Here is a 13,431-nt window from a genome sequence, read left to right on the forward strand (position 1 = left end):
CCATCATCATCTGTCTGCAGATTAAAAACCAAAGTTCTTGATTTCTACCTCAAGATAAGCTTTCATTAGGTGGTTTAGGTTTGCTAGCAGACAAGCTGCATTTGTCAGCTGGGATACCTGCTAACCCCGGTGCTTGAACAAATACACATAGTGGAAGAGGCGGTAGGATGTGCAACCAGACAAGACACTATTCTCCAAAATAAAATCTGTAGAACCAATATAGATTAATTTAAAGGGAGTTCTCCAACAGCACTCTGAGTGATAGCACAAAGAAGCAGATTTGCCCCTTTTTCCTCAACACTGCTGGACAGAAAGCTTCGAGCAGCCCCTGCTCTGGAGGCAGCCAGTACCTCTCAAGCCACTGGAGACAATAGTTTCTCTACCTGCCTTTTTGTTTGCTCGGGTTTTGCGCTGTGTTGGCTTTGCTTGTGCCAATCAGACAGCGGTAGGTTTTAAGCCACCGGTCTGATGTCTTCAGCTGTGCCACTGACAGCTACGACACGCAGAACATTTCTTGGATGGCCGTGTGTGGGGATACAAAAACCTCATTTACAACTTGGCATCTCAAGGAGGACAGGGTGGTTCAGCAGCAGGTGACAAATTAAAAGCTCATTTTTCTGTGCATTTTCTTTGGAGCCACATTTTGAATACAGACCCACTGGCAAGGAGGAAAAATCATAGCTGAGATACCTCTTTACGAAAATATGCATTTGGTCTTCGGGTGAATTCCTGGTGCACGTCAGAGCACCCCACAAACCCCGCTCACAGGAGATCTGCCTGTGTGCCACCAACAGCCCCACCGCTGAAGCAGCATCTTTCTGCCAACTGCAGGGGGGGTTTGTCCCCCCAGGTCTCTGGAGCAGCAGCTCCCGCTGCAGCCAGGGACACCCGGCTGCACAGCCTGGCAGCTCTGCAGGCAGGGCTCTGCAGGCAGGGCCTGGCAGCTCCCCGCTCCCCAGCACCCCTCGGTGCGCTGGAAACCAGTCACGCCACAGCTCTGCCAAGCATCTCTCAGGGGTGGTTTTTTTCAGACCCTCACCTTTAAGTTCGGGTTTATTACTGAATTTTATTCAGTATTATAGCAAGAGGAATAAAAACAGCAGCTCTCTGTTGAATGTTTATTTAAGATCAAAAATAGTAATCAAAATAAACCAACTGGGAGCTTTAAAACAAAACTCACTTATCCTTTATCAAGCAGGAAAGAAATTAGCAAAGAAAACACCCTTGATATGAAGGGAATCAAATCAGTGGACTCATACATGAGCATTAGGTGACACTCTGTACAAGATCCAAAGACAAGCACTCACAGTTTCATTTTAAAATGGCTCATAATATATTGTACCATACTGCTAAAGGATGCTCAGAATTAGACTGAAAGTACTTCTTTATCTTTAAAAAAAAAAAAACAAAACATCTCAGGGTAACAACTTGCTCACCCAGAGTTGCCTACTACATTCCCCACAAAGTATCACTGCCAAAACCACACCATTTTAGCCATATAAACCTAGCATCAGCATATATAAGGAGTAATTCACACACAGCCCTCCTTCTCTACTTCTCCATCCCAGTATTTTCAATACTCTGCCACATCCCACATGCCCTCTGGGGGAACAGTCTGGTCAGTAAAAGCAAAGAAATTATGAAGGGCAAGGCATGCCATTTCCCTAGAAATAAAGGAGGCCACGAGCAAATTACCCGACTGAAATGCATCCACAGAATTCAGCAATAAATAATATACAAGCTTGGCACTACTATGCAATCCAGTATATCTTTACTCATGTGAGTAATCTAATGAAGCAAAAGGAATTTGAGTAAGAGCTTGAATAAGTAAATTAAAGCAAAGCTGCATTTACCTATCAAGCAAAATAGCCAGAAGGCTGCTGCTTTTTTTCAGCACAGAAAGCAGGCTTGTGCATCAGAAAAACTTCCTTGCATTTTGCAACCGTGTTAGTTGGTCTAACAAAAGATACTATCTATTCCTCTAGACCTTCTCTTTCATGTACATGTGAACACATATCACATATTATACGTATTTGCATGCATTCACATAACAAGCGTTGAAAGCCTACTTTTTCCAGTTACCACCCTGACCTCCTCTTCCCTTCAAATCCCTGAACAATTAGGAGTCCTCGCAGGCCAAGTTCAGATGCTGCCATGATGATAAAATAGTTGAAACTTCCCGAATTAACGACTGCAATCCCTGTTGTCTTCAAATTTCTCTATATTAAACAGAAAACAACTATAAACCACAACAAATACACTCCTCCAGACAGGAAAGCACTGGCACTATTAGGAGCAGAAAAGCTCCCGCGTTTAGGTGTTTTACATTTCTCATGTTTTCTGCTTATGCTTAATCATACCCTTTTCCATGGAGTTGAAGTCACTTTTCAGATCTGTTCCTTCTCTTGGTCTTTAAACTAAAAGTTAAAAATAATATAGGTGCAGCTCCAGGTAAGTAAACCTCTGTGCCAAAACTTTGCATCTAATCATCAGGCACCCTCCATACTCAAATGTCAGCAACAGATTTCTGAGTTTTCCTTCCCCCCCCCCCCCCCATCTTTCTCTGTTTAGCACTTCTGCTTCCCCAAGTATTAAGTTCATCCTTCTGCCATGTGTTTTCTCTACCTCCTTTTAGTTTTCCAATTTTGGGGACAGGAGATTGAAAGGATGCAGAATCACAGCCAGTCAATTTTGTTCACATAAATCTGTACCTGCTTACGTTAACAGATGTTAAACACAACCCACGTTTCTGGGGTTTCCCACAGTGCCATCAGGGAGCTCCCACAGCACTGCTGCATCCTCTGCACCGTGAACCTTCCCAGTGCTCTCCTAGAAATCCCCCCAGCAGCAATCTCACAGAGCCAGCAGAAGAAGCAGGAGACGCTCTCTGCAGCATTGGATGCCAAGTGACTCTTCCTATCCAATCTCTTTGCTTCTCTTGCTCTTTCAATTGCAATGCAAGAAATGAGAATAAAATCCCATCCCCACTAAGGTCAGCAAGAAACACTACCACCAAAACAAGGCAGAGGTTTCACTCCATGACCGATATAAGTCTAGGGATACTCACAGTCCTCCAACATCAATAGGGATCTTGATTAACACCATTAGCTCTCCAGCAAATTCAGGGAGCTTGGACTTACACTGTTGGCTTACATTTAAACTTCCAATCCAGCTCCAATTAGTGTCAAGGAGAAAAATTGCACTCACCCTAAAAACTGCAAAAGTGGGTCCTGAATGCTCACTCAGTGAAGGACTTCATCTCTGCACTGCACCAAACACCCTCTTTTCAAAGGGCAGGCCACATATGTCTTTATTAACTTTATCTTCATTACCACTCACTTCACCACCATGTGAAGCAAGTTCCAGCAATCATCAAGTGGAGGCTTGGCTAACCTGCCTCAGTGGCAACCCAGAAAAACCTCATCTCAGCCAGATGAGGATCATCAAGAAACGAGCAGAGCTGCTAATTCAAGTACCAGTCCTGGTGGAGGTTGCCTGCAGTCTCACCCCTGTCTTTAGATTACCTGTAGGCAAATGCTATGTAAACCCAGTAACAGCTTTTGTGAGTCCAATCAATTGAGCGGTTAAACTTGTACAGTCAGCAGACAACCAAGGGAGGCATATATTTTAGTGGTAGATGTGGAAACAAAGGAATTTTGATTAGCCTTGGGACTGGAGGGGGTAAAAATACTGGTTTAGGATTTTCCCAGGATATGCATATTAAGAACTTGTCTTTTTGCCCTCTGTGTAATTTTTTTTAATATTTGGAAAGCAGAATTAGGCCACATTTGACCAAACCTCCAGAGCCTAGCCAACAGAGACTGGAGCACAGCGACTTGTTAACTCTTGTACTTTTACTCATAACAGGATTTCACTAGTGAGCAACGCATTTTCTGTAGCGCTATCAGAAGCTTAAACAAACTGTTTCTCTACAAGCAGGGACCTTTCCCTCTGCTTCACTTTAAAACCTGAACGCATTGTTTACTTCTCTAATATGAACTGGAAACAACTTCCGTGTAAAGAAACTCCAACTGTTACACTTCTGAAGCAGCCTTCGTTATCAGTACCAGACTCAAGGAGAACATGACTGCGGGTGATGCTACAAAGAGAGCCAAGATCAACCCCACTAGAAATTGCCCAGGAGAACACACAGGTAGGGTGGGTTTAAATGAGACCACGACTGAGATTATTTCACCCCCAGCATACCCAAGCGAGCCCTTCAGGTCTCCTGAGTGGCCTTTATCCAGCAAAGGAAACACTCCTCTGCCACAAAGGCTGCCTTACATTTGTACTTGCCACTCCACTGTGGCAGCAATAAGTCCTTTACTGTTTGTTCAGCTCTTGAAAGTCCTGTAAAGCATTCACCATTCACCTGTCACACTGCACAAACTGAGCCCTTTGAAATGAAAATCTAAAAGTAAATGTGTTAGTCAACGGCTGCGGCTGCAACAAGCATGCCCGACACCAGCGCAAGCCTTCAGGCAGGTAATTCACTTCAACATGAGACTGGTGAACAACAGTATGTTTTATTTAATTAGGATGAACAGAAGAGATAAACCTCACAGCGGGGCGGGTAATGACAACATTTCAAAAATAATTCATGCCCAGGTAACAAAAGGGCAAATTTCAATTACATAAAAAGCTAAAAAGTTGACTTAATACATCCAAGGGGGAAAAGAAAAAAATTAATAATTGTACTGCATCTGATTAACAAGTGGCATTTACAAGCTCTGCAAATTGGTCTTTCTGTTGCCTAATCTGTGGCTAGAAAGGAAAAGGTTTTCTTTCTAAGCAAATGCAAACAATATAATGAAGCTACTTATCGCTAGATTCAGATGGCTTTTGCAGTGCTATCCGAAATAAGTCATACAGCAGAAAGCTAATACCATACACCAATTCGCTGTACCGCAACGAGATTTGTGAGCCCGTTCTGAACGGCATCCCCCAGTTTCCAACCCCATCGGGTCGCTTTGTTTGCATTTTACAAAACAAACCATTGCAAGAGGTCAAAGCTCGAGCCTTCTGTAGCTGGAAATGTCACAAGAGACCATTTAGTATCTGCACATCCTTCTACTCCCTAGAATAAAGCGACTCCAATAAACCACCATAATTCACTGCTGCACATACATATACATCTAGGTGTTGTCAAGAAGATGTAGTACTTAAAACTCGCATCACCTTATTTCTCTAACAGAACAAGGAATGCGCTTCTCTGCATTTACTAATGGACATCAGGGAAGAAAATGCACAAGAATCTACTTCTGGGCTCTAAAAGTATGTTGAATAAATGCACGCACTACAGAGAGCTCAGAGCTGGTCCTCACTTGGTTCCAGCTCCTACCCGCACCTTCCGAGTCCACATCCACTAACTCACACACCAGAACCAGACCCTCCCCTGCACCACCATTTGTCAGTCAAGATTTAGCAGGAGTCTGTAATAGGTTTTATATTATTAGTATTTCATTACTCCAGCGCATTTACTAGGATACAAGGGAACATAATAGCCATCCTTTTTCAGAGGCATTTAAAGAGAATACTGATGGAGTGATGAGGGGTTGATGTAGGCATTTTTATAAGACAGTTCAATTATTGTGGGTAATTAATAATCTTTTGTTTAAGAGAATATTATAATACATGAAGAAATTTATTATCTTTTAGAGATTGCAGGCTAACACAAGACCAAGAGATTATTTCTTTTTTTTTTTTAAAAAAGTGGTTTGCATTTTTCAAATGTTGTAATGGACTAAAACTGATTTCACAAATTGGAATTGGGAGGGAGGATATCAATTAACCAGTTCAGTAAAAATAACTGAGTAAACAAGTAAGAGCACATTTATCAAAATAGAAGTAAATATTAATTCTACAGTATGAGAAAGTATCATCATTCACAGAGCCAGCAGGTGAGGTAGGTTTTTTAAAACATTTACTATAATAACTGATCACTGGGTGCCACCCCAAGCACTTGGCTTAGTTAATTTAACCAGGCTGAAACCACTTACCCAGGTTTAACCTAAAAGTTAATTTGGCACCAAACAATGGATAAAACCAAGCCAAAGCCCCATCTAGGATAAGACAATTTGTATTTACACAAGCTTAACGCATCTACAAAACATCATTTTTATATCCAATTCAGATGATGGCATGAACATCTGCTTTCACTTCAAGACATTAATTTTCAATTATTGAAGAAAAACAAAATAAATCCTGACAAATTACTGGTAACTGTGGAATCTTTTGTTACTCTATTAGTTTATAATAGTAATTTAGAAATCCTACAATTAATGTCCTAACAAGAGCTCTCTGATTATTTTTTTGCACGTGTCATCTGAAGCCATTCAGCAGTGAATGATGTTCTTTAACTTGCACTGATTGTACACAAATATTTTGGAAAAAAAAAATAGGAGGCGTTTTCCAAGAGCCACTACCGTTACATGGTAGTTGTTTTTCATCGATGGCTTTAGATGTAGCATCACTAAAAATACGAGATTTCTATTTTCTCCCCATTCATATTTAAACCTTTTGCATTACATTTCCCACTCTTTTCAATTTTTGGCCACGTTTATTCGTTATATTCGCCAAGACCAATGGGAACAGGCCACAATTAAAAGGTGTTTGCACACAAGCAGGAGTTTCAATCAGTAAAACCAGTTAAATACCACCCAGATCCCATCCAGGAAAGCATACCGGAGGGAGAGAAAGGCAGGAAAATGGGACTTGTGGAGTGCAGGGGAGAACGCTGTGAGGCTTGTAGCAAAATACACAGGCAAAAATTAAAAACTGCAGGCTAATCCCTGAAGGCAGTGCTCAGTATACTGCATGGATTCAAACGCTCTCAGGGCACCAGCCCCACAATGAAACACCAACATCTCCAATTATTCCTAATCCCCCAAAAGCTACACTTGATAAAGAACAATCAAGAGCGTAATCTTATTTGATATGAGTTTTATCAATTTTAGCTGCTGCTTTCACTGTATCAATAAAATTCCACCGAAACTTGAATGAACTGTAAAATTAAAGGATAATCGCACAAGTCTCTTGTATTTGGCAATTATGATTATACTTGTCAAAATTTAATTTGTAGAATGTACTGTTCCAGTACCTTCAGGTTCTTCTCTATCAACTGGGAAAAAAGGAAAATTATATCTTTAAGACAAGTATGAAAGACATTGTTACTTCCACAGTCAACTCTGTAACTGAGCTCCGACATTGTATAATTGACTTTGCAAGCAGAACAACAGCAATATAACAAAGAAAATGTCAGTGTTTTCACAGCGCTAATCTATAGCACTAGGAGGGCCTCCTGCTGTCAGCCAGAGCTGACAATACAATAGCTTTCAAAGGGATATTACCATCACGCTTTTATTCTTGACATCAATCAAGACAAAGAGAATCCTTTTCACAAGACATTCAAAATCAAACCTTTGTATGAGCAGATAGGTAAAACAGAATTCCTTTAAAGAAGATCATTCATAGCAATCAACTAATTGGAACTCAGCAAATGGTTGAAGTATTTTTATTTACTTTGCAGATAAGGAAGTAGCGAGCAACCCCCCTTTTCTCTTCTTGACTGACACAAATGAGGCAGGTAGGGTGTGAATCAAAAGTTTCTATCAGCATTTTTTGCCAACTGAAAGCAAAAAAATATGACAGCAATTCTGCAGCTTCAAGTAGGATAACAAATCTAGACTTAATTAGTGCATTCTTTTGCAAAACAGTTTGATTACCGACTAGCACGTTTATGCACAAAATACCCCTGCAAGCTGACAGCAATTTGCAGAACTGTCAAATTCAGCAACCAAAGTGCATCTGATGTTTAAAACCTTGTGCCAATGCGAGCCCAGTCCCCACAAATTGCAGTCGAGTAATTCCTCAATTACAATTACACAGGACTGGAAACCTACGAGTTGCTGTTACCAGCATCTCAGCACTTCACTTTACAGAACCGCTTCCAAAGGCCCCAAGTTGTAGCATGAGAAACTACGGTTCAATCAACAGGAATGATGAACGCCTGCCTTCTTCAGCCCCCACAGCGGACTGGGTACCAGCCACTCCCCAGAGCTGGCAGCACACAACAAACTTTTAAGGACGTTGGTGTTGGCATCGCTTCCCATCACTTGTAACGGGGGACAGACGGTGTGTTTTGATGTTCACAACTGTGTTATGGTTCTGGGGTTCGGGACCACGTGGTTTTAATGACACTGAGTAAGGTACAATTCTTCCTTACAGACAAATGAAAAAGCCCTCAGCAGATGAGGTTACTGGCAGCAGGGCAAAACAAGGGTCTGTGCCGAGGAAAATTACTTTCATGGGCTTCATCTGTGATGTGAAGTAAAGCTTCAGAACAGGCCGGTGTTTTACTCCACCACTGCTACCACCACACTGTCACTGAAGCGTTTATTTTGTAAGCCAACAAAGACTCGACCCCTCCTACTTTCACTCCGTCCATTGATCTGAAACACCCTTCCTTTAAGCCAAGTAGAACTTTGTCCCCAACCACCAGCTACGAGGTTAATATCTTCAAGTTCGCACACACTAATGGTCAAAACAAATCAGCATATTGTATTGCAAATCATAAATCCCACATCAGGGGATAGTCCAGGGCTACTGCTGGAGTTACAGCTGCAGGATTTACTGCAAGTTTCTGCCAGGCTGAACCTGAGACCTGATAATACAGCACAGAGGCCACATGACCTGCAGCTTTGCTGGCATCCAGTTTTGGTTTGCAACCACTTCATTTTAAATAAGGAGCATCTAAGAGTTGTCAACATTTGATACTTCTGTCAAAGTCACTCACTTTAAAGTCAGCATCGCTCCCAGTTAGCGGGCAGGCAACTTGCCTTTTGCATGCAGAATAATCCCTTTCATCACTGATTCTATTTTAGTGTGTAATCTTTCTGAATGAAAAAGGATGCACAAACCTCAGTAGTGGTTAATAAATAGCAAAGCTGCTATACAAAGTGAAATAAATATACGGAAAAGAGAAAAAGGGTAAATTATTTTAAGTCCTAAATGCTACACATATATCCACATAATTTATGCTTGTTTTCTTCTCAGTTGAATTGGGAAACCTGTGACCTCAGAGTGCCTTTATTTATTACATCTCAATTATTTCCATGGAAACGTGTACTGTGGCAATCTACTGGGTTGCCAGCTCCCTAGACCACAAAATGTATATGACAGACTTTTTAAAAGCTGACGATGTTGATGAATAGAAGGAAAGGAAGAAATTCTTTATCCTACATACACATACCAGTTGCCTCCTATTATCCAAAATTTCACCCAGATTCAGCTCATTCCTTAGACTCCCTGTTAGTTAGCTCATGCTAAGACCTGTAATTTACAGCCAGTTTATGCTAAAGCTGAAAACACATTTTTTTTGTGCCTAGAGACTACAGAAATATTTAGAATCTTTAAAAACTGGGCTTCACCCAGCTCACTGTTGCAAAGACCTTCTAGATATTTCTACATTACAGGGATAATGTTTCTTAGCTGTGACTTGCCAGTAAGTTACCTGCTTCGATTCATAAAAATGCTCTTGTAAATAGTGATCAGTTCTGTATCAGAATTAGGGTCAAAATTTCATTATAAAGTATCAACCCCTTGCGAGAGATATTGCTGCCTTAAAAGTAATGAGGTAGAAAACAAATGACTAGTAAATGGTAAATATCTTAACGTTATTATGGCACGAGATGCCAATGTTTACTAACTGGGATTCTAGAGCAAACACGGTTTTCGCTGGTGGAGAGCTATTTCCTGAACGTTAAATGTGACACTTTAGCACAGAAAAATATTTTAAACTCCAGAGGCCTGGCCACTAAACGTGATCCCCTCATCTGAGGGAAGTCATGACCCGAGGCCTGCATCACTGTCCTCAAACTGCGATCCTTTTAGTTTCAAACAATGTATTTCAGAGCATCCCCTAGAAATAGCTCTAACTCTGCCCTTTCTTCTGCCCACGGACTGTAACATTCATCTACCAATTACTGAAGTAGCTCCTTTAGCAGAGATTGTCCGGGATTGCGGAGGGTCACAACGCCACGCTGCAAACCTGCCCCACAGCACAATGCTAAAAGGTACTGTTAGTCTGGCCGAAAAAATGATTAAGGCTTTTGTATAAAGATGAAGGACTGACTTTACAAAAACTTCATAAACATTTGAAGCACGTACGACTTACATTGCAGTCATCTGTTAAAGAGTGGACATTTCACAAAAAATGTAAAATGGCCCTGGATGGGGTTTCAGTTCGTTCTTTAGCTGGTCTATTAACTGCATGCTAATTTTTTCCACCCACAAGTTATTTAATTACGAACGCTTTAGACTTTTTGTTTCATCTTTTGGGCATCCGAAGTTATGATCCTTTTGTGCTTCTACAACAAAGCCCCCGAACCGCTGAGTTTTGCTTTGTGCAGAGGACAATAAAACCTTACCCAACATCAGCTAACCTCCTCGTGGCTGGGAGCGAAAGGCTTCAGAAATCACGCCTTCCGCTCTCGCACCCATTCACTTAAAAGTCAAAAAGCTGGCAAGGCGTGCAATACGGCGCGGGGCTGGTCCCGGCCCTCCCTTTACGTTTCACCAGCAGCTGTTTTCTTATGGAGGTAAACAGGCGGTTTTAAACACCCCTTCGCTGTGGACGGTGAAGAATACGCGAAGTTTAATGTTTATTAATGCAGCTCTTACTAAATTTGGCTATTGTCTCTTCAAGCCCAAGCAAGTTTTCAACCCCTATCTATCAAATCGCTTTTAATTCTTCCCTTCTTTCACCACCCTTACGCACATTGGACAGTAGGAGGAAATAGACAGCGCTACTATTCCCAATCATAAAGAAACATTAAATCCAAGCTAACCGGCTAAAACACGAGCGTGCTCCGTTTCCTCCCTTTCCCCAGCCCACTGTTGCACCACCGCGCCCGAGCATCACCGCGAAAACTTTCCTCTCTCCCCGCCTCAACGATGCTACCGGCTTCTTTCATCAATTATCGCGACACGTGTCGCTAACGAGTCTCGGCCGGCACCGGGATACCCACACACCCCCCACCCCCGGAACGGACGGCGGGCGGGCGGGCTCCCCACGCGGGGCATCCGCCCCGCGTGGGGAGCCCGCCCGCCCGCCGTCCGTTCCGGGGGTGGGGGGTGGGGGGAGATCGGGGGGACCCCTCCACCACCGGCCCGTACCGGGGGGGGGATTTGCAATCCCCGCCAAGCCGGGACCCGGCCCTGATTGGCCGCGTCGCGGCGGCGGAGGCGGCTGCCCGGGGCCGGGCGGCAGCGGCGGCTGCGGGGGCCGGCGGAGGATGCCTTACCTTTCACCGAGCGGGGCTTGGCTTGCTTCCTCCTGGACATGTCCGGGCGCCGTGGCTCGTCCTCCTCCTCCTCCTCGTCTTCCTCCCGTCCCTGCCTTCCCTTCCTCTCCCTGCTTTCTCTCTCTCTCTTCTCCCCCCCCCCCCGCCTCCAAACTTTGCGAGGCGAAGCGGCAGCAGCAGCAGCGGGATCGATTATTTGATTTTTCTCACTTCTTTTGCCTGTTGCAATGCGGCAAGTTCAACTCCTCTTTCCACCCCCTCGGGCACCTTTCCCCCGGGGAAAAAAAAAAAATTAAAAAAAAAATAAAATCACAGGCGCAACAGTTGCAATTTTTTTTTCCTTTTTTTTTTTTCCCCCCTTCCTTCCTCCCCCCCCCCCCTTGGATGTGCAAATACCGACGCAAAGCGAGCCCGGCCCGCGCCCCCAGCCGCCTTTTTGTTCTCTTTAAAGTTTGCAGGCGCCCTGCGGCTCTCAGTCCGGCTCGCACTTTCGGAATAATAATTAAAAAAAAAAAAAGGGAAAAAAAAAAAAAAAAAGCAGAGCCCTGCGCGGGGTCCCTGGGCTTGGGGTGGGGGAGGGCGCGCGGGGAGAATTAAGTGTCTAAACCCACGACGAGCACCGGCCCCGGCAATCCGGGGCGCTCCGGGGGTGCGACCTTGTTGCGATGTTCCTAAATCCTCCCCCGGCCGCGCTCGGCCCCCTCCCTCCCTCTCTGCCCGCTCGCCCCCAGCCGCCTCTCCCTTCCTCGCCCCCGCCGCTGGCCGGGGAGGGCGACGAGTCCTTTTTTATGCTGGCCGCGGGGACCGAGGGGCGGCCGGCCGGTGTCCCCGGCGCGGCGCGGCCGGCCGTGCGCGGCGCGGAGCTGGGCGGGCGGGCGGGTGGGCTCCCCGCGGCCGGCCGCGCTCGCCGCCGCCTTCCCCTGCACGCACGCACTTCGCGGAACAAGGTAAGTGCTTCTTTGCATCGATGCCGGGGCCGCTAGCTGCCTCCATGGGTTATTCGCTGGAAGGTGGCACCGCTCCTGCCTTCATTGCTGCCGCTGCTGCCCTGGGTTTTTATTTTCTTTAGCTCTCGCCAGCCTCCCTCTCTTTTCTTTGTCCTGGCTCCTTTTCCTCCTCCTGATCTTGCTGCTGGGGCTGCAGTGCAGACACACATAATAAAGCCAGGCTTGGCTGGAAATGTAGCTGAGTCCCAGCAGGAGGATGTGAGGAGTGGAGTCCCGGCGGGGGAGCGCTCTGATCCCGTAGGGAGCCCCGCGCAGCCTGCGCCGATCAGACGGAGAGAGAGCCAACAGCACCGAGCCATGGACGGCCCGGGAAATACAGCGGCCGCCCGCAAAACGCGGACCGCCGCCGCGGACCGGACTCGCCGCCGCCGCGCGGAGCGGCGCGGAACGGCGCGGAGCAGCCGCGCCCCCCACCCCCCCCGCCCGGCCGGCGGTGGCTCCGCGGCCCATCCCGCAGCGCGCAGCCCCCCGCGGAGGCGGGTCGAGTTGCCTTTCATCTGCATCGGGGGAGGGGACGGGGGGGGGGGGCGGTGAAATCTCCCCCGAATGCAAACGGCTCAGCGGCCGCGGGAAAAGTTGCGGGGGCTTTTTAAACGCGCCCCCCCCCCCCCCCGCCGCCTCTGCTGGGCTGCTTCTGGAGAGCTGGAAAGGAAGATTTATTTACTTTGCCTTTCCCAACGTGTTCAATTTAGCAGGAGCTGGAGTCGCCCGCACCTCTCTGCTGGGAAGGTTTCTTCTAGAAAAATCCTAAGTGTTTTAAACTTGTCACCCCGCGGAGCACTCGGTGCCAAGTTATGAATGAAACTGCTGAAGATAAGCGCTCGATGAGTTTCTTCTCCCACTTAGACGGGGCTCGTTCATTTCATGCAGCCTTTACCGCTTTGTAGGAACGAGGCGCTTTCTAACACTTAATTTACCGTACCCTAACCAGCGCGTGAGGAACCGAATGGCATCTCCAAGCACCCTCTCCCCTGCACGTGACAGGCCCGTGCCATCACGAAAGCCCGGGTGATTGTACATCCAGACGTCAGAAGAGAAGGTGTCCTGAATGGAAGGAATACGGGGTGGTTTTTTTTAAGATCCTGTGAAAATAGCCCTGGCAGAAGTACCCCGGTCTGGCC

At 45.7% G+C, this 13,431-nt stretch overlaps 1 protein-coding gene across 4 annotated transcripts in view; it reads right to left on the reverse strand.

The window, feature by feature from the left end:
• Positions 1 to 12,604, reverse strand: part of ZNF423 (zinc finger protein 423) — a 238,150-nt gene extending 225,546 nt beyond the window's left edge. For 3 of the 4 annotated variants that reach the window (XM_052796003.1, XM_052796004.1, XM_052796001.1), the window contains exon 1: positions 11,304 to 11,636. In XM_052796003.1, coding sequence (XP_052651963.1) covers positions 11,304 to 11,343 — 40 coding nt within the window. In that variant the 5' untranslated portion in view covers positions 11,344 to 11,636. Of the gene's footprint in view, positions 1 to 11,303; positions 11,637 to 12,237 lie in introns of those variants that run through there. The other variant, XM_052796002.1, reaches the window with a different exon arrangement.
• Between the last annotated feature and the right edge of the window lie 827 nt (positions 12,605 to 13,431).

Source organism: Harpia harpyja, chromosome 9 (assembly GCF_026419915.1).
Source record: "Harpia harpyja isolate bHarHar1 chromosome 9, bHarHar1 primary haplotype, whole genome shotgun sequence".
Taxonomy (NCBI): Eukaryota; Metazoa; Chordata; class Aves; order Accipitriformes; family Accipitridae; genus Harpia; species Harpia harpyja.